The sequence below is a fragment of the Pleurodeles waltl genome, chromosome 7, assembly GCF_031143425.1.
Source record: "Pleurodeles waltl isolate 20211129_DDA chromosome 7, aPleWal1.hap1.20221129, whole genome shotgun sequence".
Lineage (NCBI taxonomy): Eukaryota > Metazoa > Chordata > Amphibia > Caudata > Salamandridae > Pleurodeles > Pleurodeles waltl.
In genome coordinates this window covers 254,676,050-254,702,291 of record NC_090446.1, presented here as the reverse complement: position 1 = coordinate 254,702,291, position 26,242 = coordinate 254,676,050, and the positions used below count along the sequence as shown (strand labels likewise).

Below are 26,242 nucleotides of genomic sequence, written 5' to 3'. Positions count from 1 at the left end.
ACGGCCAGGGGAGGGGATTCCATCTAAGCGTTGTTGGGTTGGAAAGCCTTGTGAAGGAGAGTGGGGATGCTCTCCCATATCCTTTGTGCCCCAAGTTGGTGGTAACATGTCTTCCAAAGATCATCCTCAACTGCTGAAAAGATAAATAATGCCCAATCTGAATGTTAATTGGAGCATTAAGATCACTAAAAATGAAATAGAAAAATATCCAGAAATTCTTTCCTGCATAAATCAAGCATCTCAGTTGGTATAAAAAGGTGGCATACGACTTAAGAACACCTCTTACAAAGATCAATGGGCAATGCAGATAACCTTACAGCAGACAGTCTGACTTTAAGATTCATACTACTGCACGTCCTGATTTCCGGGAAGACTGGAGCTGGCTACTCCAATAACCACCAGTGCACCTAGCAATCACCTTACATCGATATGGAGGAGATGCCCTGTCAACCTCAAAAGAAGTAACTATTCTCTCCTGGATTATCGTTGGCCTCCATAGGATACTAAAAGCTCCAGACAGCCGCATATTTTTGACTCAGTGGGATTTCCAGGGATGTGGAATACCTGTAGCCTGATCCCCGGGATATATTTTTTGGGGTCATGGGCAACAAGTGTTCATATTTATTTTGTCCTTGGGAAAAGTAGGCCCAACCCCCTGCAGCACAAATCCTTTGGATGCCAGTTTACAGAGAAGGAAACTGTCTCCAGTTAAGGTAATATTGTTCACGTTAATGTTTTTTCAAACTTGTATTTATGGTTCAGTAATGAAAAGCCTTTATTATTAGGGCGAGCGCTGTGAATAAACATTTTAAGGTCACACTGCACTGCTGACCGCAGTTCCAGTAAAGAAAAAAAAAAGAAAAATTATAAAAAAATAAAACAAAACTAAAAGTGCACTTACTTATTTGAAAAGTATAACAATATGTGGCAAAGTATAATGCTCCCAGAATGCTATCTGTTTAGATGCAAATGTCTGCAGAAGCTTGTAAGCAAGAGTGATGATTGTTTGCTTTAAAAATACAAATGTTCAGAAAAAAAATGCGAATAGGGGGGAAAAAAAACATAAAAGTTTCATAAAAACTAGATGTCTTGGTTAACGCCAGACCTAATTAGGGGCCCAATTCTTGAAAAAATGTCACAAAGTTGCACCCATTGTATATGTCTTTGAATTAGTGTCTTTCATGAATTCACAAGAACGTACAAAAGTAGACCAGGAAATCGTACTCCTAGAAAATATTTCTGAACAGTACTTTAAACACAAGCGAATATCCATTTGTAGATTTGCTCATGTGAATATCTATTGAGTGTTTCCAAACTCACTTTCCCTCCAACCACTTTTTTCCCATCCCTGCAAGAACTTCCACTTCTGCCATTGTCAGTAGTACATTTCCAACCTTTCTCAGTATGGGAAAAGATTAGAGAAGAGCTGGTGAAAATCCTTAAACATGCAAGTTCGTAGGTTTGCAGACTTAAAGGCATTCCAGTTCTGGAACAACTGTTTGCTGCTTCCTTCAGCCCCAGTGTGTAGAGCTGTGAAAAGGTGGCACAATAAGGAAATTGCTACAGCAGGGATTGAAACTGCAGGTATTCAAGCCTTTTTAATTGCAGTAGCCCTGGCATAATCAGAGAGGCTTTCAACAGAGCTCTTACATAATGAGATTGTTACATGGCACTAAAGTGCCAAGTAGATTTTATTTATTTTAACAGGGAAAGTAGATTTAAGAAGCAACCGGTCCCATGGACAGGGGTAAATATTTTATTAAATTTCACACCCCGTGATGTAATTTGTCATCAAGAAATATGGAGCGAAGAACCAGTCTATTTATTCCACTTACAAGAATGCTCTAAGCCTATCATCTCATGTAGTACCTTTGGTAGACCCTGAGGTGGCGTAGCCACATGTGACAACTTTGTTGAAAGCTAAAACAACATCAATAAAAATAGCTAGTAATCACCTACAAGCAGTTATGCCTGCCAACATGAGCAGCAGACATGTAACAAAGACAATTCTTTTCATAAACATCTATTTAAATATACACAAGAAGTTTCACAAAGCGCTAGTTAGTAAATTAAATGAAGATCTAGGGGAACTCATCTTTTCGTTCCGGATCATGATTTGATCTTCACAAGTGACTTTAATTTGATCTTAATAGGTGATAGTCAGAACATATCACAGCAAATGACACCTCAGGAACCAAAAGGACTACCGTTAATGAGACAACTCATTATAATATATATATATTTTTTTAAATGGCTACTTTCACTGTATCGATTTAGTTTCTCTCCCTCACCCATCGCTCACACAACAGATAGGTTATTGTAGATCTATACTCCTATTTCACGTTCACTTCTATCACTGTGCCAGACTTTTCAGTTTTGGAAAGATCTGGCAGGGACCACGATCCAACTATCATAACACTTAATCTTTCACCACCTCTTGTTGAACAATCTGTCATAACAGGGATTATTGATAGCCTGACACCTCGGGGGTATTACATGCAATGTTCCTACTTTAGCTCAAACAATGGCTAAATTGCCAGGACAGTCAGAAACTACAGAGCCCAATGCTTAAATCAACATGGCCAAAAGTGGTTAAATCTGCTCAAGACAGCCTGTCTCAAAGCATCAAGTCATCACACAACAACAGGAAGGCACAATATCAGAGGAGTAGAAGATATACATCAGAATTGAGACTCTTAGGAAATTGAAATGCTTTTGCAGTAAAAAGACCAACGATCCCCTAATGTGGTAAATCTAGACAGGTGAGAATACTGGAAGAAACCATGGGAAGAGAAAAGGAGTAATCAGGACATCAATGGCAAACTTTATTTCAGATATCCAAGCCAAAAGATCAAAAGAAGTTCTTGAACTCCTGGATTGCAAATGCAGTCAGTCCTGCTGACCAGGAGCACCATGCTACTAAATTGCAAATGAAAGCAATAGCATACTTGAAACCACTTTTGCATTAATCTCAGCTGACAAGAAAGATCTCAAACTGAGTCCCAGAAAGGAAGTATTTACTAACACTCAAAGCATGAAATTTGCATTGAAACAATCTCGTTCAGGAGGAGCTCCAGGACTCAATGGGAAAATCTTGTTCACTATTAAAAGTTGATTCAGAGTACTGGGCAGCCTGGCTTACTCTTCTCTATACAGAATCTTATTTCCTATCCCCCAGTAACTGGCTCATGGTGCAGCTCAACGCTCTGTCATTTATTCAAGGTAGGGAAACATTCAAAACCATCATGTTACTACACTGGTTAACAGCACTTTTGGATGTGGAAGGGAAAGCATATGCTAGACTGCTCGTCAAGGAAACTGAAGCCTGGATTGAAGCAAATCAAATCATCTATTTCATACACAAGGTTCAGCCCAGGATGTATCACTACTGAGAATATTGCTGCTGTGGCTTATTTAGTACAGCAAGCTATTACACAAAAAATGCAGCCCTCTTTTTGCTTTCTTTATCGATTACTCTGCTACCTTTGATACAGTGGATAGAAACAACCTGCGGAAAAAGCCTGGGGCCTTGAATGAAAACCACTGTACTATTATAATCCGAAACCTGGGTTAAGGTTAAAGCAGGGAAAGGCTTTTGTTTGGCTGAATAAAAAACATTACAAAACTAGGTCATAAACAGGTTTGGGTCTTAGTCTCAATCCTTTTCAGCTTTTACAGAGCTGACACTGGACACAAACTGCGGAACGCAAGAATTTTCAGACCAAAAATATAGAACAACCATAGCCAAACTGTGCAGTACACAGAGGACATTGTTATTTTGGACCAAACCTACATTAGCCTACAAAGAGCCCTACATAGGTCTTATGAAATTAGTCTTAAAAACAAGTTACCATCTTAACGAACATATGTGCAAGGTAATGATCTTTGGAAACCATGCAAACAAGAAAATCTGGAGTTGCGTCATGCAACTCTGCATTATACTGCAGCTTACAACTACATTTGCAGAAGGCTAACAGTAAAGGGATCCCCAAGATTGCATCAAGCGAAGTTAAGGCACAGAGACGCTTCCATCACCTTTGGCTTATGTAGGCTTCAAGGCAAATTATATGGCCAGTCAGCAGCTCCTATCCTAAAGGTAGCAAAAGACAAACTCCTGCCTGCCCTGAGATGTTGCCATCATGAATTTTCAGGGATAATTGTTTCCACCCTAGATCAGATCTAATGGAACACTTACAGAGGCCTGTTTTACTTACCAAAGAGCACTTCCAGAGTTCAAAAGAGTGTCAAGCATGGCCTCTCCCGACAGAATCTGACCTGCACAGCTGATTTCCTAAAGTACTGTGATTTAATATTCAACACTGAGGCGGGCTGCCTGAAATATGTTATTAAGCCACTTTTGGACGTAGGGTCCAACAGGAACCCATGGATCTGCTACCTGGAAGAGGCTATACTAGCCCTGGAATTGAGCAGCATCTGGGAAAAACAAGCAGTCCATTTTGACCTCAAAACTTGCAAGTAAACCGCAAGTATATTTATTATGCCGCTCTAAAGACATGATGGCGTTATCCAAAAGAAAGCTTTTCTTCTCAATTTAGGAGTTTTTAATGATTCGTTGGATGCTCAATATCATCTATTTGAGCAAACACACAAATCAACAAGATGAACAAGTTACTTACCTTCGGTAATGCTTTTTCTGGTGGATCCAGTATCTACCTGTGGTTTCCTCACCTTTTGAATGCTCCCAATGCAACAGCATTCAACGGAAATCTTTTCTTTCTAGCTCTCCACGTCGACGTCACAATAACACAGCTCCACATGCAACTCCATCTGACGTCACCGGAGCCATAAGAAGTCCTCGCTGGCGTCGGTTTCAGCCAACTTTTTATTTTTTAAAACCATGCCTTAGAGGCAACAAAATAACATGCATATATATATATATATATATATATATATATATATATATATATATATATATATATATACACACACACACACACACACACACACACACACACACACACAACTATATAAACATACATTGTGAATATATAATTTTCCAGTTACATGTGTATACAACCCAGAATATTTTTGGTAGAGCCAAACAGGCAACAAGGAGGCTGGTGGGACCATGAGGAATCCACAGGTAGATACTATATCCACCAGAAAAAGCGTTACTAAAGGTAAGCAACTTGTTCTTTTGACGGATACATCTATCTGTGGATTCCTCGCTTTTTAATAGAATCGCTAAGCATTCCCACACTCGGAGGTGGGTGCCTTTCTGGCTATACCAAGAAATCCGGCAGCACTGAACAGGCAAACTGGCCGCCCCTTCTCACTTCAGAGTCTAAGCAGTAATGTTTTGCGAAAGTGTGGAGGGAAGCCCAAGTTGCATCCTTGCAAACGTCAACAACAGGTACACTTTTAGCCAAAGTAGAAGTGGCAGACTTAGCTCTGGTCGACTGAGCTCCAAAACATCCTTCTTTGCTAGCAAATAACATTTTTATGCAAATAAAAGGACCCATCTAGAGACTGTTATTTTGTGGGCGGCTTTCCCCTTTATCTTGCCCACCTAGCTAATGAACAGCTGGCCATCCATCCTGAAGTCTTTCGTCATGTCCACATAGAAGCTCAGTGCTCTCTGCGCATCCAAACAATGCAACCTTTCCTCTTCCTTCGAAGGATGGGGAGAAGGGTAAAAGGACGGAAGTTTGATACATTGTCCTAAATGGAAAGAAGTCACTACCTTAAGTAGGAAAGCCACTCAGTGTTCTAAAAACCATCTTATTAGCATGGAAGGTAGTAAATGGGAGTTTTACGCTTAGAACTTGAACCTCGCCAACACGTCTAGCCGATGTGATAACGATTAGAAAACAGTTGAATGTAAGAAGTCTCAACTGGGAACTATATAATGGTTCAAACGGTGAACCCATCAGATATGCTAAGATTAAACTTAATTCCCACTGAGGCATTATAAATGGGGTGAGAGGAAACCTATTAATCAAACCCTTAAGAAACCTTAATACTATATAGGACTTGAAGACGGTTGATCAGGTAAACAAATAAAAGCCAACAGCACTGATAGTTAACCAGTCACTGGGGGTTTTGGGGAGGGGGCGGAGGAAGAAAAATAACTCAGATTGCCCCCGTTCAATCTCCAGGCATGTATGTGCATGCTCTGGAGGTGGGGGTGTAGAACCTGCTTCCCTGCAACTGAAAGAGGGGGTCTGCCCTGTGAGGGAGACAGAGTGGATGGCACAGTGAGATTTGAAGGAGGTCTGTGTATCACACCCTTCTTGGCCGATCGGGGGCAATTAATACGACTTGGGCCCGGTCTTGGCACATCTTCCTCTGAACCCATGGAATCAAGGGTATGGGAGGAAACGTGTAAAGCAGCCGGTCGCTCCAGCTCAACTGAAACATGCCCCTCTCCCCCCAATGCTCCCTGCATTGGATACTAGAGACTGCAGAACGATGGGCAGTATGCTTCTCGTTAGTGGCAAACAGGTCTATCTGAGGCGTTCCCCAAAGCTAAAAGACGTGGAGAACCACCTCTCGATGGATAGGCCACCCCTGATCGACTGAAAAGTGCCAGCTGAGAGACTGCACGTACGTTGAGAACTCCAGCCCAATGGTTTACTACTATGAAAATACAATGGTCCTGAGCCAAGGACCAAAGTCGCACAGCCTCTCTGCAGAGAAGGAACGACCCTACTCCTCCCTGTTCGTTGATGTACCACATCATGGCAGTGTTGTCTGTGAAAACTTGTACCGAATGACTTCAAAGGGATGTGAAGAAGGCCTTGAGAGCCAGACGCATCACCAGTAACTCCAACAGATTGATAAGAAACATCTGTTCTACTGGAGACCAAAGACCTTCGATCTCCAGATCCCCCAGGTGCACCCCCCCCCCTAGAGTGGAAGTACCCATTATGACCGTGGTCACCGGACCTGGAATACAAAACAGGTTTCCCTGAAATAGGTTGCCATCCACACTCCACAATCAAAGATAGGCTGCAGTGTCTCTGGCAATTGTTATAGATTCCATGAGATCTGTGTTGAAACCACTGCTTGCAGAGACACCACTGAAAGCCCTCATGTGCCAACATGCATGAGTCACTAGCAGAATACAGGAAGCGACCAGACCAAGCATGCATAGGACCAGAACATCCGCTTCAGTCTGAAACATTGGAATCATAGCCTGAATGTCCTAAATTCTTTGAGGAGGAAAGGCATGATTCAATGTTTGGTCTAGTAGTGCCCCTATGAGTAGGAGGCGCTGAGAGGGCTCCAGGTGAGATTTGGGCACCTTCAATGAAAAATCCAGGTTGAACAACTGGGTTGTCATCTGCATATAATGCAACACTAACCATGGGGACATGACTTTGATTAGCCGATCGTCCAGTTAAGGGAATACAGATATTCCCTTTCTTCTGAGATGCGCTGCAACCACTGTCATCACCTTTGTGAAGACTGAAGATAGGGAAGTAAGACGAAATGGAAGCACCGCAAACTGGAAGTTGCAACTCCACCATGAAACGGAGATACTTCCGGTGCAAATTCAGAATGGGAATGTGAAAATACGCACCTTGGAAGTCTTTAGAGACCATCCAAACTTCCTTGTCCAGTACAAGAAGCACGTGTGCCAGGGTCAGCATTTTAAACTTCTCCTGTTTGAGGGATCAATTCCGCAGGTCCGGAATGGGCCTCAAACGAATTTCTTTCTTAGGGATCAGGAAATATCTTGAATAACATCCATGACCCCTTTCCTGCTACGGGACCAACTCCACTGCGCCCTTTAGCAGCAGATTCTGAACTTCCAGCCGAAGTAACAGCAGGTGCTCTTCTCAATAAAAGATTGTTGGGGAGGATAGGGAGAGGGAACTCCCGAAAGGGAAGGGCATAACCATTTTCTACAATGCTCAGCACCCACAAGTATGATGTTATCAACTCCCACTCGAAGAAAGTGAAGCTACCTCTCCCCTTATGGGCAACACATGCTGCTGAAGGAGGAGAGAACTAGGGCTGCTTCCCAGACAGGTTCCCAGCAGAAGAGGAGGAAAGGCTGCTGATTGGCACCACGTGATCCAAGTCTTCCACGACCTCTGTAGAGTTTAAAGAGGGGGGTTGATAGGTTGTTGACCCTGGAACTGTTGCCTCCCTTGAATGGAGGAGCTACAACCAAACCCACTGAACCTACGGAATGATCTTTAGGATGTGGAGAGTGTTTGAAGACAGAAAGATTTAGCAGTGGCCTTACTGTCCTTAAATCTTTCCGGGGCAGAGTATCAGCCTTAGCACGAAAAAGTCCAGATCCATCAAATGGAAGATCCATTAAAGTGGACTGCACATCAGAGAAAAACCCTGATCCTCCGAGCTATGCATGCCTTCTGTTCGCAACTGAAGTCTCCATGGCTCTAGCAACAGAGTCTGCAGTGTCCCGGCCTGTTTGTATCAACTGTTTTGCTATCATCTGACTACTGTGCAAAAGCTGCGTAAAATGGCCGTGTACATCCTTCAGCAATGAAGGGAAGACCTTTCGCAGAATCCATCAACACATGAATGTACCTTCCAAGCAAACAGGTTGCACTGACTTGACATCTTTTTTGCTGATAGAGAATCTAAGCCCATGGAGCTATCAGCAGGAGTTGTAGGAAATTACCCAGTACCTTATTTAGATGAAGAAAAAGCTTGCACCAACAAGCTTTCAGGAGTTGGATACCGACTGAAGAACTGCGTGTAACCTGGTGCAACTCTGTACCTCCTGGCAATGGATTTAGAAACTGCCAAGTATTACAAGGCTTCTTCCATATATCTATCTAATACTGGCTCTAAAAATGCGCCAATAAATGGAAGAAGGGTTTCTGATGACAAGGTAGAAGAATAGAGAACCTCAGTAAAAATTAGATTTTAACTGTAGTAGGCAGAGGCAAGTCTAAAAGTTCTGCTGCCTTTCAAATCACTCCATGGTATGAAGTGACATCCGGAGGAAGCATACCCCCAGGGGATAACAATTCCCACTCAAAGGGATGTATCAAGCCCACTCGCTAGCTCAATCCCTTGAAAGTCATAACAATGGTATCTCTCCTTCCTCCAGCTGTTTCTCCGAAAAATATGTTCTTCTACCAGCCTCAAAAGCTTCCCTCCTTGATCTCAGCCTGGATTCCAGGCGCAGCGTCAGAGGATTTACCAAGGTCGATGAAGCCTGCTGTGACAAAGGCAGAGGTGGCACTGGATGCTTACTCTGCGCCAGAGTAGACTAACTTTACGCCAGTCGAGGTCTATCCGATGTCTGTATCTGCACCGTCATTTCAGACAGAGGTGGTGTCTTCTTCGGCACCAACCCAGTCCCCTCATACGGAGTCAAACGCAGAAAAGGCATGAATGGAGCCTGCCTATATGGCACCAGTATTTCAAGATTAAATGCCAAAGGGCCCCAGTGGCCAGAGGGAGCAAGAGTGGACCATTGCTCTGTTGAAAATGCTAAACATAGCGTTTAAGAAACCAGACGGATCCATTCCTGGTGCTAGAAAAGCCAGATACTCTTGTTATTTTTGTGGAAGTTGAACTTGACTTGTCACCTGATCTTCCAACTCCTCAGCTTCTGTGGATGCAGGAGAAAATGGAGCCATAGGACTCAAAGGCGATACCAATATCTCCACGGCGCCGGTGACGCCTCAGGTGACTTCTGTTGAGGAGAGAGATCAGGACTCGCCTCCCAAGTAGTGTGGCGCCGAGATCTGGAAGTTGGAGATACCGACGGAGGGCTGTCATCCTGAGACAAGCAACACCTTGAACCATAACGGTATTTTTTCTTGTGTACTTTCAAAGATCTATGCCACGATTACTCCTCCCAAGGCCTGGATCTTCGTCGGCCTCCCTTCTTAACCCTTGACTGAAAGAGCTTTGCCGCTCTTTCAGTAAGAGCCTTCAGAGTCATGCTGACAAGACAAGCATTCTCCGACATGGTGATCCGAACTCAAAACAGCAAAGAGTTCTCATGCAGGCTATTCAGCAACATACAACCCCACCTACAAGGCTTAAAGCCAGATTTGCTTGGCAGAGACATTGTAGCAATAAAAAGATCTCCCCCGAAACAGATGTAACACAACAAAGATAGAAAAAAAAAAAAAAAAAATAGTTGCGAAAAAATGGACTGACGTTGGCACGCCGGCAAGGACTTCTTATGGCTCCGAGGACGCCAGAAGGCGTCGCATAAGGAGCAATGTTACTGAGATGTTCTCATCGACATGGAAATCTAGAAAAAAAGATTTCCGCTGAATGCTGCCGCATTGGAAGTATTCAAAAGGTGAGAAATCCACAGGTAGATGTACACATCAGAAATGGAATGACCAGAATGAGATTTATGCTTTTCAATTAAAGAATTGAGATTACCTTGGTGTTCAGAATCTTTTACACACCTGCAATACATGCTTTGTGACTATAAACACAAGCCTCTAGTCCACCTTATGTGCTGCTACCCAATGGTGCAGCGTAAACAACTAATCTACATAAACTAGATTATGCTCACAAACAAACCGAGAAGCTGCAATGAGGCACTGGGACATTGCCCAAATACCAAAAATATTCAAGCATTGTTGCTATCAATAAATGTTACAATCTGTTTTTAAAAACTTTTATAAGCAACCTAATTTAATATTAGTATATTTCAACTGTATTTATATTCTTTGTAACTGTTGAACCACTGTGCTATTCCATTTTTATCCATGTTTAACCAGCTTTTGTATAAAGGTTAGCTAACTATTAACAAGAAACCTATGAATAATATTAAAAAAATTATATATATATATATAAATAAATTAAAAAAACAATTAAAAAACCTTAGCAATTCGCAAACGTAAATAATCATACAGACAAGATTACGTATCACACTATCATCACCACTTTTGAAAGAGTCAACGATTAAATAGAAATAATTACGCGGTTATGTAATTACATTTATTTTGTGTTTTTTTTTTTTTTTTTTAAACATAGTGACTCATCATATATAACCATTGGGGAGATGATGTGGCATAATGGCTAGAGCTGCCAACTTTGGAGCTGGGGAACCAGGTTCGAGTATCAGCATTGGTTCAACAGCCTGCGATGCCCTTGTATATATATATATATATACACACACACACACACACACACACACACACACACACACACACACACACTTCATTGTAAGCTTTTGATCTGTCTTAGAGTTTTGGGGGGTTTCCAATTGTATACCATGCCCAACAGTTGCCCTCTGTGTAACTCACAGTGTATAGCCAAAAAGGACTGCACACACCCAAAGGCCATGATCAGCAGTCAAGTCCATCTATTATGTACCAAATTATTTTTTCTTTAGTATTTGCAAATCCTGACACCCCAGACAGGTCTGCAGAAACCAGTGAGGGTCTACGATTTGCAAAACTGGCACTGGCACATGAAATCTGCAGTAAAAGAACAAGTTACTTACCTTAAGTAACACTCAGGTGGATGCTTTAAACACATATTCCTCACTTTAACACTATTCCACAGGCACCAGATTAAATCGAGTGAATGTTATCAGTAATGCTCCAGTGCGCCGATACCACCGTTTCACCCTGGATGTGGCATAAAAATCATGCATACAAGCACCACCTCATGCTTATGTCAGTTACTTAAACATCATACACAGAGTGTCACAACTGCAAGTGACAGTGTGCCAAAATACAATGTTGATGCCAGAGTCCAGTCTTTATAACGGGGCAGGCAGGTGGGTGGCACTGAAAACTTTGTGGTTAGATTATTTACCAGAAATACTGCTTCCAAGGGTCAGTAACTGTCTTCTGATTAAAATCTTCACAATAGTTACTATAGCAGTTCTTCCCAAAGGTGCCGGGGTGGGGGGTCTGAGGAATGGCATCAGACCAGAAATTCTAGCAAGAGCCAACAAGCAATTGGACGCTCCTGTCAGAAGTGAACGGAAGCTTTGTGAACGTATGCCTTGACCCTGGTGTCATACCCTGACATATGTCCGTAACCACCACCCCTCCTGCCAATGCAAGCACAGGTGCCTTGACCCTGGTGGAATGAGCCTGCTGGCCTTCAGGGGATTCTTAGGCAGTGTACAGCAGATTTTAATACAAAGCACTGTCCACCTTTACAAGCTGCTTTTCTGTGCAGCTGTCCCTTTCTTTACTCCAAAGAAATCCTATAAAGAGCTGGTCATTCACACTAAGATTTCTTGAGAGTTCAATTTAAAAGCTCATCATCCTTTTAGGGTCAAGTTAAGTTTCTCCTCCTTGGAGGATGAGGTGGAGTGATAAACATCGGCAGAGTAATAGACAAGCCAACTTTGAAAAACATAACTTTAGGTAACATAACATAGGTGCTGGCAAATATAAATCATGAAAAATAAGAGGGGATTGTCTAGTTTAAGAACCAGCAAGGCACCCAGTGGAGACTACTTTGAGTCACGTGATCTTGTGTTTAAGAGGGTTATTAAAAACCATGGTCAGCATTGGCACTTCTTTTGTTGTTGAGGCAAATATATGCCAGCATCTGCAGTGAGTAAATGTGTTGGCTCACGAGAGGTCAACGCAGGATTTAAAACAGCTTTTTTTGGGGGGTGGGGGCAGGGCTGGCTCTGTAAAGATGAGACTGCTGTGGCCCACAAATCCAAGCACTTTTAACTCTTGCAGATCAATCTCCAGACAAGGAGGTGTGCAACATGCAAAGTACTTTATTTTTTTTCCAATGTGTATTTCGCTCTTCAGAATGATGGATCATGAATTATACGTCACGTCGCCTCCTTTGCATTTTATTGCTTTTTATCAAGCCACCAGGCGTACTGCTGCTCTAGATGTTCTTTAGCACTGATATTAGTCTTCTCGAAAGCACTTCATCTAGCCTTCATTTGCACTTTGTCCTCCGATGTATTGTAATGCAAGTCCTACACTCTGCGATGGTTCAAAATGTTTTTGTTAAGAATGATATAGTATGAATTCTATGCTGAGCTGTTTTTTTTTTTTAATGTAATATGTTTTTTTTGTATTCCATTCTGCCCAAATAAAAATACATAAAAATGTTGAGGCAGCATGGCCCTGAGGTCTTCCAGGATGGCTAGCAAGATTTCGTCAAACATGTCGCATAAGGCATCCTTGTACTAGCCCAGAAAGCAGACCAGATTCAATAAATCTAAAGGTAAACTGGTCAAAGAGGACAATCTCTCTTTGAAGGCATCAATACTTTCTGACTCTCCATGCAGAACAGCAGGGGAGTGACTTTACTTGTAAACACCTGTACCACGAGGTTTTCAAAACTAGGGTGACTTGTCAGAAAAATCAGGGTCACCAGGACCCAGCTGGCAACAGGAGACGAACAAAAAGGCCCGAAAGGCTAGGACCAAGTGCCTTTAAGGGTGCCTTCGCAGACAAAGTGGTACCTGGGTGAAGGATCAGTCAAAACGTTTGCCTTGGCTTCAACAGAAGACAATAGCTGATGCTCTTTACATACCTACTGCAAAAAGAGGCACTTTACACCTGGTCCACCAAAGGGGTGGCGTGTACCTCAAGTCTCTAGGGAAGCATCTAGTCCACATCTAGATTTTTTTTTAAATCCATATTTAGCCCATCATCAGTATAATGATGGGGGAGCAGGATGTCTATCTCCTTCTCATAATCAGGGTCATGGGAAACTTTTGCATATTCTGAAACAAATTATATTTGGATCTAATTAAGGTCTCCAGTTTCTGATAATACTGGAGTTCAAGCAAAGGTTGCAAAATGGTTGCAGCTTTCTAATCTCCCAGAACAACACAGGACTGGAGCGAGCATACAACAGAACGCGGTCTCACATTGGCACTGGGATGGGGACATAGGCATGCGCTAACCACATATGGACGGTTATGTTTCATTACACAAGGGTAACCCTGGGATCCAAATGGAACTGGTTAATTAGTAATATTTTTAAGAAACAGCGGTCCTTCGTATACTAATAAACAGCTAATCGATAAGAAAAATGCATACCAATAAACAACAGCTAATGGATAAAAAAAAAGTATACCAAAAGCAATGTTTTAATAAAGGAAATTAAAGACAATTGTCAAGTGCCTAAGTGACAGTTGGGTGCAAAAAAAAAAAAAAAAAAAAAAAAACACACCACCACGCTCAGTGGTCATGCAAAAGTCATACAAATATACAATGAACGTAGAAGTGGCGTAGAGTACAATATGTGAGCAGCCTATGTATCCAATATAATTATTTTAAAAGCTCTGTTCAGTTAGTTATCGGCATTTCTATGCAAAGTCTGCCCAAGACGGAAGAGTAAAGTACAAAAACCATACATAAAGAAAAAGGACAAATTATATATTCCCTACTGGCAGTCACCAGTAGGTAGTTATAGTTATGTCCTACTTTCCATAGGAACAGCATTTTTTTGTTTTGTCAACAACTTTGGCGCAACTTGACGAATCTTCACGAAAATGTCAAAACGTAGACATCAGTCGGTCCAGCTGCTGTCTTGAAAGTTTCAGTGTGATCTGTCAAGCGGGTGCCAGGAAATAACTACAATGCCCCTGTAACCTTTGTTATATGTACATACATATTATTTATATATATATATATATACACATATACACACACATACATACATATACACACATATATTATATATACACACATATATACATACACACAAACATACATACACGCAAAAATAATAAAAGGCGGACATAACAATTGGTCGAATACACATATTACTCAAATTCTATTGAAGTAGATACAGTAATCTCTGTAAGTGAGATGCAGATGCATGTGCAAGAATAAAGGAGAGGAAGAACAGCTATTAAGAAAGGATTCAAAAGAAGCAGTCATGGAAGTGAATGAGGCACACTATTTTAAATTAGGCTTACCAAGATATGTGTGAGAAGAAACCAGTCTGGTCAAATTGAATGTAAAGTGGGCCACTGAATCTACAGGAACAATATATGCTATAAAGACAAGCTATGTTCTCCCTTATGGACAAGCTATTAGTTTTGCCAATGTGTTTTAGCTACGTTGTACACCAGTGTGGCGAGTGGAGAAGTGTTGCAGAGTAGAGAGGCTAAGAGTTGTGAACTGGAGTGGCATAGTGTATAGGAAAGTGGAGTGGCATACACTGGAGTGGCAGAGAGTGCATTGGCATACAGTGCTGCTGAGTATAATGGTGTAGAGTACAGTGCCATTGAATTTAGCGGAGTACAATGCAACATAATAGAATGCAGTGGCAAAGTTTAGAGTTGAGCGTAGTAGAGGGCAGTGGCGTGGAGCAGAGTACAGTCGAGGGGTACAGAGTAGAGTCAAGTCGCATAGAGTGGAGTAGCGTATAGTACGGTGGGGCAGAGTTCAGAGGCAGAGAGTGCAGTGTTGCAGAGTGGAGTAGAGAGCAGTGGCACAGAGTAGAGTGCAGTGACAGAATGCAGTTGTGTAATGCATTGGAGTAGTGTGCAATGGTTAGGAGTAGAGTGCAGTGGCATAGATCGGAGTGGTGTAGAGTACAGAGATGCAGAGTAGGGTGTACTGGTGTAAAGTGCAATAGTTAAGAGGAGAGGTGTAGAATATAGCAGTGGAATAGAGTGGAGTGGCGTAGAGTAGATTGTTTCAGAGTAGAGAATTAGTGTGGAGTGGTGCACGGTAGAGTGCAGTTGCAAAGAGTAATGGTTTACAGTGGTGTAGAGTGCAGCAGCATAGAGTAGATAGTTTCAGAGTAGAGTGACATGGCAGAGTGGAGTGGTGCTAGGTAGAGAGCAGGTGCATAGAGTAATGGCAGAGTAAAGTGGTGTAGCGTGCAGTGTTATTAGAGTGGTGTACAATTGATTAGCATTGAGAGCAAGGGCAGAGAGTTGAGTGTTACAGAATTAACTGCGTTGGTGTAGTGTGTTGGCATAGAGGGAAGTGGAGTTGTGCAGAATAGATTTTGTGGCCTAGACTGTAATGTGGTGTAGAGTGCAGTGGCGAAGACTGCAGGTGTAGAGTAGAGTGGCAAAAAGAGCATTGGGAAAGTGTAGAGTGATATAGGGTAGAGTAGAGAGGCGTAGCATGAAGAAGCCTGGAGTTGTGTAAAGTGGAGTGGTGCAGAGTAGAGTGTATTCCTAATGAGGAAGCACACTGCCAATATAGACAACATATTTTCAAATGAGATGACCGGTACATTTGCACAGACATACCGTTTCACTAATAAAACTATACAGTGCACAGACGAAAATGTGTGGCAATTGCACCAGCCAGTGTAATCATGTATTTTGATCATATTAAAGTATTTGTTTCCAACATACTTCATTTGTGTTCCCAATTCTGAACTACTTACACAATTGATTTAAATGTTGTTCCCAGTATCCAGCAATATGGTCACACAAATTCTCTCACTTTGAAGTCAGAAAAAGATAACTTAACAAGTGTCCTCAGAACAGAGCACCTGACGTTTGACCTCGATCTTTGAATGCACAGCTAATGCGACTAGGTAAAAAGAAGATTTAGAGGTGCGTTTTTAGAAAGGTAGCACTCAGAAGAATACTGTCAAAAAGGTTTGTACCTTCTCTTGCTCAAAAATCAAGCTGGGCAGCCTAAAACAAAAAAAGCCAGCAAAGGGAAACAAAGAAAATTTGACTTACAAACCAGAGCCAATAGCAAGCAAAGGACAGAATACATTATTATGTCAGTTTTCTGAATATCCCCAAGATGTCTTTGGCAGCCCAGACAGCAGGAAGGGGGGGGGGGGGGCGATGCGGGGGCGGTTGGGACGGCTGCAAGTATTGGAGAGGAGGTATCTCAAAGAATAATAATAATCCCCAGACAACAGAACTAACCTTGAACGTTGCTGCGGCCTGCTCAAAATATCATAGCTGATCAGAGGCAGCAAGTAATCCGCAGCCTGGCAGGGCCCAAGATGTGTTGACCAATATAGAGAACCAACCAATCATCAAGACCAATGTTGTAAAGTGAGGGTAATCTGCCAACGAAGACTCTCAGAAGTAGCAGAAAAGGAGCTTTCAAAGGCAGGATGGCCATCTTGGTATGATGAAAATATAATGACGGCTCATCAGCCTAATGCAAATGGTTCCAAGCCACGGGCTATCCTGGCAAGTGATGGAATGGAAAAAAAAACTGAAAGGCCGGGTACCAGAGGACACAGGGAAAGATAGCCACTGGACAGCAACTAATGTGCCGATACCTCAAAGAGGACGCCCAGACAACTTATTGGACTTTTAAGGCATGGCTGGCATCTTGTAATATTGGAAATTTAAAATTAGCAGCCACCTCTTAATATCGGACATTCAAATTTGTCAACATAAAACTGCACACCTGCTGAAACCGGACTCATAGGGTGTTGTGGGATCCGGATACTTTAAGCAGGCAAAAGAGAAATGAGGGGAGGGCAATTGGTGCACCAACATCATGTGCAGATCAGGGAAACATTGTAAAGGCTGGTATGCATAACACCCTAAACGTCCAACCCTCATTTTCCTCCAGCACAGTGCCACCATGAACAAAGCTTGTGTTGCTTTTGTTTTCTGAAAAAATGTGACATATGGAACTGGGTCTACTGCATGCTTATGGAACGGACACCTGTGGAGCAGAAACAAGAACCAAAGGGAGTCCATCGGGTGTGGTCCCATCATTTCAATACCTTGTAACTACAATGTCATGATAGCGGTAAGATAGTTTAATTTCAATCAGGTTAGCAATGACTACCCATGAACAATTTGGAAGGAGAATTCATCATTACAGTGGAAGAAAAACCCTGTGGAGTTTATTTGTATGACAGGTTGTATATAGAATTCATTAGATGGGTTTACCTGAAAAAATATGGAGTCCGTCTTCTGATCCATCTTCGGAGCCATCCTCTGCCTTATCAACTATACTTTGGTTTTCAGCCGAAGTTGTCTCAGGGGAGCCTGCAGTGGACTGTTTCAACTCAGTGCTATTAGGGGACGCTGAATCATTTCTCCTGTCTTTTTTATGAACCCTTGAGTGAAGGACTAGTTGGTGGTATGTTCTAAAGGCTTTCCCACAATCTAAACAATGTGTGGGTTTGTCAGTACTTTGTAATAACTTTTGATCTTCCTCCACTGATGTCACATCATCATTGGAAAGCTTGTTTTTTTCTTTCTCTTGAAAAGGATTGATTCCACTATAATTACTATTTTTGATCGACTTTACTTTTCCTGTGGGCTCCAAATGTAAAACTTGACAACCATTTTCTTCCATCCAAATTTCACTTAGTTCTTCTTTATCAGAACTTGAATCATCATTGTCCGTGCTTCCATCTTGTCCTGGTTCCTTAACTTGACCATGAGCAACAGCAACTTTGCCTTTGGTAGCCAACTGCCAGGCTTGATATGTGTTGAATGGATCCAATTCCTCAATCCACTTGCCAGGTGTTTTAGATTTGTTGCTATTTTCTAGTTGCCGAGGCCTAAGATATAAAGAATTAAAGAAGTCTTCTTTGTGAGCTAATGACTTCTCTTCAGTACCTTCCTCTATATTCATTTTTTTTTCTTCAGTAGAAGTAACTCCTTTGTTATGTATTTTACAATGTTCTATTAAGCTATCCTTGTTGGGAAAAATAAAGCCACATACCATACACATCTTATACGGGGTTGTCACATTAACAGCTGCATGTTCCTGGACAACTTCATTTATAGTAATTGGGCTTTCAGAACCTTGCTGTAACTTGTGTTTTCCTCCGGTCTTACCAATGTGTGTTCTTCTGTGATTTTTTAGGAACCATGGCTCTTTAAATCTTCTCCCACAAATGTCACAACGGTACGTAAAAGAATCTTTATGCTTTTTCATGTGGGTCTCGAGAGCAACAGTCTCAGGAAGTGTCTGCCCACAGACTTTACAGTTAAATAATTCTTCATTACTTAAGCCATCTTCCATTGCAGCAGTGTCTGTCCTCATCTGAAGCCTATCAAGAGGGCTGAGATACTCTGCCTCAACACAGAGCACTGTTGGTTCACAAAGCGTTGGTCTATGCTGGTTTAAGACATGTTTACCAAGTTCTTCATGTTGTTTAAAAGTTTGGTCACAAAACATACAGTCCATAGACATACGTCCCTCAGTAAGCATTAAATATTTGTCCTGATAGTTAACGTGTAAAACAGTATTTGTACCTTTTATTGATGTTGACAAATCAACATTTTCTATGTGAGCACCAACAGTACTGGCTAACACTTCAGGACCGTCCAAGTAGGACAAAAGTGGTTGAGTAGGCATTTTTCTTATATCAGTTTTTATTTTCTGTGTTGTGCTGTTTTATGTGGAGATTCAATTGAAGTATGTTGCCAGATTTATATACAGCAGATTGTTTTACGTGTTTATGTGGATATTCACAATGCCCACTGTGCGCCCTCTCGCTGTAATTTGGTATTTACATGACCGCTCAGAACAAGTAATAAGAATCTTCTTCGTTTAGTCATTCTGTTCTCTTGGCATCAGAAACAGAGAGGCACAACCATGTTTTTTTAGATCGTGAAATAATTGCAGCATGCCCAAGGAATATTAGTACCTAGAAAGAGGAAAACAGTGAGTTAATGAACTTATCAAGTCTTTAATAAGGACAAATTACAAACTAACACAGCATTCTCATTTTGCTGCAATTACCAAAGGTTGTTAATGGTACTGAAAAAAAAGAAGAAAAAATAAAAAAGTGACTCAGAAATCAGAAAAGTAGATGAGTTGAGAAGCACAAGCAGCTTATTAAGCATGCTGGTATTTTTTGCCATATAAAAAAGTACTTATTTACATAATTGTGTGAAAAAGGAAGAAGAATGTAAATTAAGTGCTTTACCATAATTTATAGCCATGAATAACCTATTCGAATTTGTAGATATAGAGCAATACAATACTAAACTCCAACTGTTACCAAAAAACAACAGTGACTGAGAACAGTAAATAATTGACCCCACTAAATTCCTGCCCATATGTAGCCATGAAAAGTTAAGCAATGATTCAATCAATGATATGAAAGTTGAAGAATTATAGACAAGGTGTTCAATGGGTCTTGCCTTTGCCAATGGTTTTCAGGCACTCTGTACAGCATCCACAAAGATGTGCAGGGTGACTTAACAAACAAAAAAAACAAAAAAAAAACACCCCAACACCTTTGATGGGACTGCCCATATCATGTTGTAGGTGCGCCCACCATACGTGTGTCTAAAAAATGAGGTTCTTTTTTTTTTTAGGGGCGAGCGCAAAGCGCTCAGTCATCTCTCTTCGGGCTTCAAACCACACCCATGTCACGTCAGTCACTTACATTAGTTTGTCGGTTTGCCTTTTAAAATCTGCTTGCTTTCATGGGTGAAAGGCATGCATACGTCATGCCTTTTCCGGTGTTTGCCCACCTACACAGCACCGGTAAACTACTAGAAACATACGAGGCTCGATGTTTTGAGCCTGGGGTCTGGACTACTTTATCTGTTTATTTTCCACGCAGCGCCATTGCGCTGCATTTTACATAGTGCGATTGCGCTGCAGTTTTTTTTTTCTTTACACCACTAATAGCTCTAACGTGAGCAATTGTGAGACCCGTTGCATTGAAAATGCTTGTTTATGTTAGCGTTTTGAGTTGCAAAAGCAATGGAGCCTGGAGTAAAATAATGCAGGGATTGGGGAAAAGGAACACTGAAGGTGTGGCTGGGTTAAAGTAATGGGCCGAAGCAAATGGGAGGGAGGAGAAAAGAAGTTTGGCCACAGAGAGTAAGAGTGCAGGCAGAGAAGCATACATGAGGGAAATGGCTCCCAAAAAAAAAAAAAAAAAAAAAGGTAGTGCTTGAAAAGCAAACAGTGGAAGCACTGCCAGCCAATGAAGGAAAGGCAATGCTCCATGGGAGTTACAAAACACAAGATTTACAAGCCGGGACATAAGAAGCCAACCAATAGTAAGCAATATGGGGGCTCCGAGCCGATCTTGGTTCTGGGTAAGCCATACTAACTCTCGCAAAACAGACAGTTTATCAACTAGTGGGCTCAACCTAACAAGGCAGCCTAGCTGGTTAGCTAGTTCATTAAGCACAGAAGGCTGAAGCAATCTTTCATAGTTGCCAGTCGTTAGTAGACTATCAAACGAATGAATGATCAGGCACCAGCTTCGAATGGCTCCATGAAGACTACGTTTATTGTTCTTTCCCAACTGTACAGAGAATATGGAAGAGACCAGTGGGGAAGAAAACAGCTTGAAGGTACAAAATAAATATATATAATAATAATAATAATAATAATAATAATAAATAAAATAAAGTTATTCAAACAAGCCAACAATAGCCAATCCTACTCAGGACTGAGGACGCCATGTTTCAGTCTTAAGGTATGAATATAATGTACAGGAGCAGTTCGACAACTGAGCGCTCACCTTGTGAATTGTTTTCAATTCCATTGGTTTATAAGGATGAAGATTTTACATCTCCATTCTCGATTGAGTTTTATTTGGAAGAAGACTGTTTTCAGAGCTGCTATTTTTTTTAGCTACTCAAAAAAAGCAGGGAGATTTGCAACTGCAAACCACGTATATCAAATTTGATTCTTTGAAAATATACAGAGCACTGCCATTTTAACGTGTTTCAGTATTCTAACATTAAAGAATATACTTAAGACTACCTTTTCAGAACAATAAGGGATTCAAGGATTCGACCTACAAGCAAAACTCAAAAAATGTATACCAAGCCAGAGAATTATCACTGCCAACAGCTACCCATCAACCTACAGGTCTTCTAAGTAGCTGTACTAGTGATACGGTTAATCTGTACTGCACATAACAAAAACCTTACAAAACATTATAGAAAGGATAAGACTAAAAAAACACTAGCCCAGAAATTCAGTACTCTATATGTTCCTGGAGACTGACAAAAAAACAAAAAACAAGTATTTGCAATGCAATAGTTCCTGCATTTGCTCGAGTTAGAGCGACTGGCGTTTTAAACGCATAGCTGGACTTTTCTTGCAACATAATTTGGTCCTTCCTGCCACATAATTCAAGTGGCCTTATGTATAACTAAAGGTCTTGGCTAAAAAGCTAAAGCTAATTGGCCTCTTTTCTATGTTCTAGCTTTCACAAAAACTGGTGCTTGAAATGTTGCCTCCAACATTATAAGAGCTCCAGCAACACAGAATGAAAAGTGCTAGAGATTCCTTACTATCATCAAAAAGGCGGGGCATTTTGCAAACATCAAAATAATGTCTGCAATTTTGCAACAACTGATTTAATTAACTGCCAGCTCCCACTAATTTAGAGACACAGACAATTATGTGCTAAGAGGTAATCAAATGCAGTATTTACACACATTATCTCACAATTTAAATCACTCTGTGGTAAAGGCTGTTTCCCTGCTGCTAAATATGAAGACTCCCTGTGTGTGTAGTCGACCCTCTCAGAAAACAGGGATGAGTCATATTTATTTACAAAATTTGCTAGGACAGGTCATGCCTGGGCACCTAGTGTTATTCGCTAACTATCTAGAACTAAGGGAAAGTTTGGGCCCACTTGACAGCTATGAAGGGTAGGGTAATGTGTTACTCCAGGAAGAAGTGAAATGTAGCCTTGGTCTAGTTTAACGTCTGCAAAGATTTTGAGACTCCTCTATTCACAATTGTCAAGTAGCGCCATGCATTACACCTTCAGCCAGTCAGGTGTATGCCAATAACCCTACGAGAGATGCTACTTTTTGTTGTGCATTCAAGCCTGAGGAAAAAAAATAAATAAAAAAATAAAATAATCAAGAAGCTGAGATGAGCACCACAATCCCTTGCATCGGAGAAATACATTCTTTCAGATCCAGCACTTACATCAGAGTAGGAGGAGGCTTGGAGGACTCAACACTTACTATCTGTGCAGCGCTAGTCCTCCGAGAGGCACTTCGGTCTCTGGGAAACCCCTCAGCACATGTGGTATCCCCAACAACATAGAAACAATGTAGTCAATCCCTGCTTGTGCACTGGGGGCACTTTAAAGGGCACGCTCGATCAGAACGAAGGAATGCACAAAATCACCCGGTCTCCAGAGCACTGAGGGAGCAACTGTGGTGCGCCTTGCTAATCAAATATAAGGCATGCGATGCTGAAAAATTAAAGCGGTGCCATGACAGAATTTACAGGCTTGTTTTCACTTGCGCTCAAAATGGAAAGGCGGGGAGCAGCTGTGCGCAAGGAGAGCCTTCCCTTAGAGAAGGGAGAAAAGTCTTGGAATGCAATGCAAATGCGGCCTGATAAGATTAAGATTTACAGCCCTGTTTACAGCAGAGGGAAAGACGAGCACTCCTCTCTAGTGCTCCAGATGAAAGAGCAAAGTAGTCCCTGAACACATCTTAAAATGGTGAGCAACATATTTAGATAGTAGTTGGTCCGATCGCTTGGGAGAAGACAAAGAGAAAAAAGGTGGGACAAAGACTAAGATTACCCAGTAGCAAGCAATAATTTTTAAAGGACACTGGCATACACAAACCACAATGACTGGGTGGGGCTGAACCTCACACATCATCTACAACAGGACGCTAAGCGACAGCAAAAGCACGGTCTAGGCTCAACCTAAAAAGTAATACCACTGGGAAATTAAACAAGACTTTGAGGCTCAGTTGCTCTTGCACAACACTTCCTGGAAAGTACTTTATTTAAAAATAAAATGTGACAAAGTGTGACAATGCACTGTCCTTGTCAGCTGTAATACTGCCCCTCTTATGTTTCAATAGAAGCACTTCCTGCAAAACTGGATGATACACCAAACAGCAAGTAAAAGAGTTAATACACTTGTGGGTCGAACCAAAGAGCACTATGTATATTTTAAAGAACCAGTAAGAAAACATGTAGGAGAGCTGCAATGTCGAGCCAGAATTAAAAGCTTTTCCTATTCTGAAGCAAGCACATTAAGGACTGGCCATTTTGGGATTTTAGATTCTTTCTCCATCACCCCTGAACCAGGCAGGTGTGATCAAAACAGGTCACATTCAGTTTGTTGAGCAGTTTTCACCCACTGATAATCAGTTCTATAAAATATTTTTGGAATTTGTTGCAGTAAACAGATCCAAGCTTTTTTTCAACCTGCCTCCCTGAACCACATATGAAAGTGTCATTCAACTCGTGCTATTTCACCGCCTTGGGGGCCCAGGACATTGACAGCAATACCCATAAAGCTTGTGTCTTGTGATAAGATAGTGTCCACCACTGGTACAGCACACATTGGTTTGCAGCATGCCAATTCATTTTCTCATAAAACAAGCACTGGCAAAGCCAAATATTCTCAATTTAAAGGACTCATGCATTTAAACGATGTCTTTGTTTGAATATTTCAACAAATTAAAGCACACCAACTATCTTTGTGCTTTTTCTGTTTAACTGTCCCATAATGGTTGTGAGGGCCTTAGAGTTTGGATGACGGATGGTGTGTTAAAATGGTTTTAAGTATCTCTGCATGGTGAAAGTTGAATGCATTTTTAGGTTTCGCCTACAGCACAGTCAGCGAAAGCACCTTCTTTTTACCTATGGCTACTTCCTGGTCGTAGGGTCTTCGTTGGTGCTGGGGAGCATCGACTAAGTAGACCTTTGTATGACCACTGTCCACAGGCTCATGCCCGTACTCTTTTGGACGTGAACTCGATAAAAGTGCAGGTCCAAAATTAACAAAAGTAACTCTCCTTCATTCAGTCACCCGAAGTCCTCCATTGTTTTTCACCCACTTCCCAGCACTTTTTCCACTCTTGGATGTTTTACTCTCCCACCATAACACCACCAAGCTGGATTATTATTTGTATTTATTTTTTTTAAACGCACTTTGCACAGCAGCATGGGCCGTTGAGCTGCATGGCTTAAAGGAAAAAGCACTATGATGTGCTCAACGCTGGCTGCATCATAGCATCTTTTCTTTTCCTGGCTGCTGAACAACATGTAAATAAAAAATAAAAATAAAAAGACTTGGGATAGGCGAAACTCATTGGCTTTCAAAATACTTGTCACTGAAGGTAGGTGACACCATGCAGGAACTGAGGGATTGTGTGCTTGTATAGGCCTGTGATGAGGGCAAGTCGCTGATTTTGCATCAAGCCCTCCCCTGAGTGGCAGTGTGGTGATAAAATGTAAAGCTCTGACGGACACACCCAGGAGTGAAAATGTTTGTGTGTTCAGTTTACTGCTAAAACAATTGAAGTGTTGCTTTCAGTATGGTGGCAGAGGTGAAGGTTTGCTACCACAGCCTGCCTGTGAAAAGTAACAGATAATATGTGGATAAGCTCTAAAAGTGAGACAAACTTATTGCAATGTATATGGTTTAAAAATATATGCCACTGCTCTATGATTCACCCCCTCAAAAGGAGATGTTTCTCATCCCCTACATTAAAAACTTCTACAGAGCACCAGAAAAAAAAAAAATCAGAGCCTGGAGAGATAGCTGAAAACGCTGGCAAGCAGCACTTGGTACAGTAGAATGTACATAATGGTGACAACAGCTGCTGCAGTGAAGAACCTGCAGGAGAGTGTTGATGAGGTTGCAGGTCTTTGACACCGGCCACCTCTGTGCAATGCAATAAGGGGGTGAACGTTGCTTTTTTGGGGGGATGGGGCATCACCAACAGCAAAGACTGAATTAAGCGTGGCAGGCACCCAACTGGATAGGAGGCAGCAGTGCTTAATGTAGACACCAGTTACTGTGGTGAAAACCAACACAAGGATAATAAAGCTAGCTTTCTGTATAGAAGCTATACTAGGAACACACTGTTAGGGTCAGCCTTGTACTTCAACAACAAAAATACATTTAAAAACAATCTTAATTTCCATGAGCTGAGGTCAATGGAAAAATAATAATATGCTGCATTTAGAACATATGTACAATAAAAAGACTGAATTGTATTCCCATACATGGTGTGGACACATCCCAAATTATTCGAATATTGGGCTACTATCTTCTCCCTACTGAGCAACATGGTGACTACATATCTACCAATGGACCAGAGTTTGGCACTCCTTGGGAGTGGCTAGAGAGCAGAAAGAGAACTCCTGACCCAGCAGAACAGTGCCCTGAACAAGCTGTTGGTTTTGAGGCATGCCGTATTGCAATACTCAATATGATATATATATTGAAACATTGCAGCTTCAGTCTCGGCCTAGAGATTTTTTAGGGATCCTCTCGGATACTGCCTGTTATTGTGAGAATTGACCAGCCTAACAGCGGTGGGCCCAAACACTCAATATGTGCTCAGCTGACACCTGGTTGGATAAATTGGTCTCTCCGGATGCTATATAATCTTAACTTTGATGTCAATATCATACTTACTGTAATGTCTGTTAGTTTC

The 26,242-nt window shown here is 41.5% G+C and overlaps 1 protein-coding gene across 2 annotated transcripts in view; it reads right to left on the bottom strand.

Annotated features, from left to right (window-relative positions):
* ZNF217 (zinc finger protein 217) overlaps positions 1–26,242 on the bottom strand; it is a 145,651-nt gene that overhangs the window by 116,061 nt on the left and 3,348 nt on the right. For both annotated transcript variants that reach the window (XM_069243625.1, XM_069243626.1), the window contains exon 2: positions 17,765–19,479. In XM_069243625.1, the coding sequence (XP_069099726.1) occupies positions 17,765–19,187 (1,423 nt within the window). In that variant the 5' untranslated portion in view covers positions 19,188–19,479. The remainder of the gene's footprint in view (positions 1–17,764; positions 19,480–26,242) is intronic.